This window comes from Buceros rhinoceros, unplaced genomic scaffold, assembly GCF_000710305.1.
Source record: "Buceros rhinoceros silvestris isolate BGI_N320 unplaced genomic scaffold, ASM71030v1 scaffold10187, whole genome shotgun sequence".
NCBI classification, from domain to species: domain Eukaryota; kingdom Metazoa; phylum Chordata; class Aves; order Bucerotiformes; family Bucerotidae; genus Buceros; species Buceros rhinoceros.
The window spans coordinates 1,560-4,224 of NW_010421574.1; the positions used below are offsets into that span (position 1 = coordinate 1,560).

At 47.4% G+C, this 2,665-nt stretch overlaps 1 protein-coding gene across 1 annotated transcript in view; it reads left to right on the plus strand.

Annotated features, from left to right (window-relative positions):
• The first annotated feature begins 655 nt into the window (after positions 1 to 655).
• The window catches only part of DRD3 (dopamine receptor D3), an 11,933-nt gene continuing 9,923 nt past the window's right edge, over positions 656 to 2,665 (plus strand). Inside the window, exon 1 of the mRNA XM_010139717.1 lies at positions 656 to 936. Within this exon, the coding sequence (XP_010138019.1) occupies positions 658 to 936 (279 nt within the window). The 5' untranslated portion in view covers positions 656 to 657. The remainder of the gene's footprint in view (positions 937 to 2,665) is intronic.

Consider the following 2,665-nt stretch of genomic DNA (forward strand, 5'->3'; position numbering starts at 1 on the left):
TTATTTGAACCAGAGGGCCTGGGACAGAAACACGGTGCCGGAAAAGAGTCATTTAGGAGGTGGTGTTTACTGCCAGGCAGCCAGGGTTGGAAAGGGTACTTGAGCATTGCAGGTGCTGTCTCTCTGCCAGGCGGCTGAGCACTCGAGTGTGTGAAGCTCCTGAAGACATTTTAAGATGAAGGAAAGGGGAGAGTACTTCCCAGAAGAAAAGATACTAGGTCCAAGCTTCTGGTCAAGCCCTAGTTTGGGTAACTGCATTGGGTCTTCCTCAGCACTACAAATGGGTGTCTTTCAGACTGCACTCTTGCCTGGCTGACTTGTACTGTGCTGCAGTTTTGGTTCATCTTAAAACCATTGCAACTTTCCGTACAGCTGCACTGGTAGGTAAGGTGCACCTTTCAGATGCAAAAATTAGGTGAAATTTTACCTTCTTCTCGTGGCTTAGATTCAATGAAAAACAAAGCAGGCCAAACAAGACTTTAAGCAAAGCTCTGCCTATATATGACCAGGAAAAAAGACCTCTCTAATTGGCTTGAAGTAGCATTCATGAAGGAAGTATGAAAATCATACACCATCCACAAAGGTACTGTTCTCCACAGTTATGGTAGACCTCTGATTTTCAGTCATCTCTTTTTTTCTCTTTGCAGCGGGGTCCCCATGGCCCTCTTCACAAGAACCAGCGACCATTCTAATGCCACTGACACCATCCCCTGTGAGGCAAACACTACAGAGCCTGCCCTGCCACACTCACATGCCTACTATGCCCTCTGCTACTGCATTTTGATTTTGGCCGTCATCTTTGGGAACGTGCTGGTTTGCTTAGCTGTGCTGAGGGAACGTACCTTGCAAACCACAACAAACTACCTTGTGGTGAGTCTGGCAGTGGCAGACTTGCTGGTGGCTACTTTGGTGATGCCATGGATGGTGTACCTGGAGGTGAGTACACCTTAGCAAAGATTAGCAGAATTTAACCACAGTGTGAATTCACCACATTAGTGCACGCTCTCAGGATAAGCCATCTCTGGTCCAGATAAAGTCCATTCACAGTTTTAACCACAGACAGCTCTGGGATATTGTGGAGTTGGGCTGCAGCCAACAATGTCACACAGGTAGGCTAGGCACATGCTGGACAAATGCACCACAGTCCCACCTGTCAGCAGATACCCTGAGCCTTGCTCTTCCGGCCAGACCAAAGCCTTTTCGAGCTTGAATGTCACCCGAGCTACACAGCCAGTAACATAGGTAATGGGTTCTGATGTGCTAACGTCACTTCCATCTCAGCATTCATGAAGCTGACTCCATCAGCCAGAAGGGTTACGAGAGAGCACCGTGGTGACTGAGGAATGGCAGGAGAGGCAACAAGGTGGAAGTACCTTACCGTAGAGGCCAGATCAATTCCTGTTCCTGCTGTCCAGAAACAAGTGAGTGCAATCAAATCCTTGTCTCCTGCAGAGTTTAAGGGCCTTAACGTCCATTGTGTTAGATCTGCTCCAAGCAACGTCCCCCAAGCAGGCTGACAAAGAGATGAAGCTGAAGAACACGCTCCAAAATCTCTCTAAGTCATGTGAGCATTTTCACAATAACTTCAAAGGATTCATCAAGCCTTTGGGGTCTTGTTCTCCATTCCCCTCACCTTTGCACATTGGCAGGTGTGAAAATGTACTGGCATGACCATGCACAGTATGGACAGCACCACCAATATAGAGCAGCAAAGTTGGAAACTGAATCCCCACCCACCCCCACCCCCCACCCACAGCGGGAAGATCCCGAATTACTGAAGCCGTTCCAGGGGAAAATGTTTTTACTAAAGTAAATACATGAAGGTATGCTGCAGCTGACATTTGTATCTGTTCTCTTCAGCATTTTTACACTAGTTCACCAGAAATGGTAGGACTAGAAAAATTAGAGTGAACTCTACCAGGTGTAAGCTTTCAGCTGAGCCCTAGTGACCTCTTCTCATGCTAACAGAGACAGAACAAGCCTCTGGGCCATGATCTCGCTGAAGCCTCCTGCTCTTTCTGTAAGGGGCAGGCTGAAGAGTAGGGTAAATATTCTGTTGGCAGCGCCCACCTTTGGTTGACCTCTTCCCTGCAAAACAAAGCAGAAGCAGAGAAGGATTTTGACTTGTGCATATGCACTGCACATTGTGTGAACAGAAAGTAGGACAAGATGGGACAACACCAGCAAATGCTGGGTCTACTATGTGGGTACAAGATTTGATCAAGTAGCAGGGGACTGGTAGTGCCCTACAGCCCTCCTCTGCCACCGGAGTATGTTGAAAAGGCAACGCATCTCTAAGCTTTGGCACCCAGCCTAGGCTTTTCCCTTGTGTTAATCCAAGCCACCCTCCCAAACTGTGCCCACTCCAGTCCCAACAAGGCTACAATTAACAGAAATTAAGGGTTTTCTCTGTGTATAAGCATTATTAATAAGGGCATGGATGGTTAATTGTTTATGTATAGCATCGCTGTGGAGTGAAAGAACAAAGCAAGCACCATGATACTGCATGAGTGACTGTGTTTCTAACAAAGTCAGTAGCAACATTTAGACTAATCTGCACGTAGAGCAGTCCTAGAGCTGGCCTGCAGGATGTGTACAGCTAAGTTGTGTGACATCAGATTATTAAAAAGCAAGAAATAAGTGGGGAGGTGAGGTGGGGGGGGGG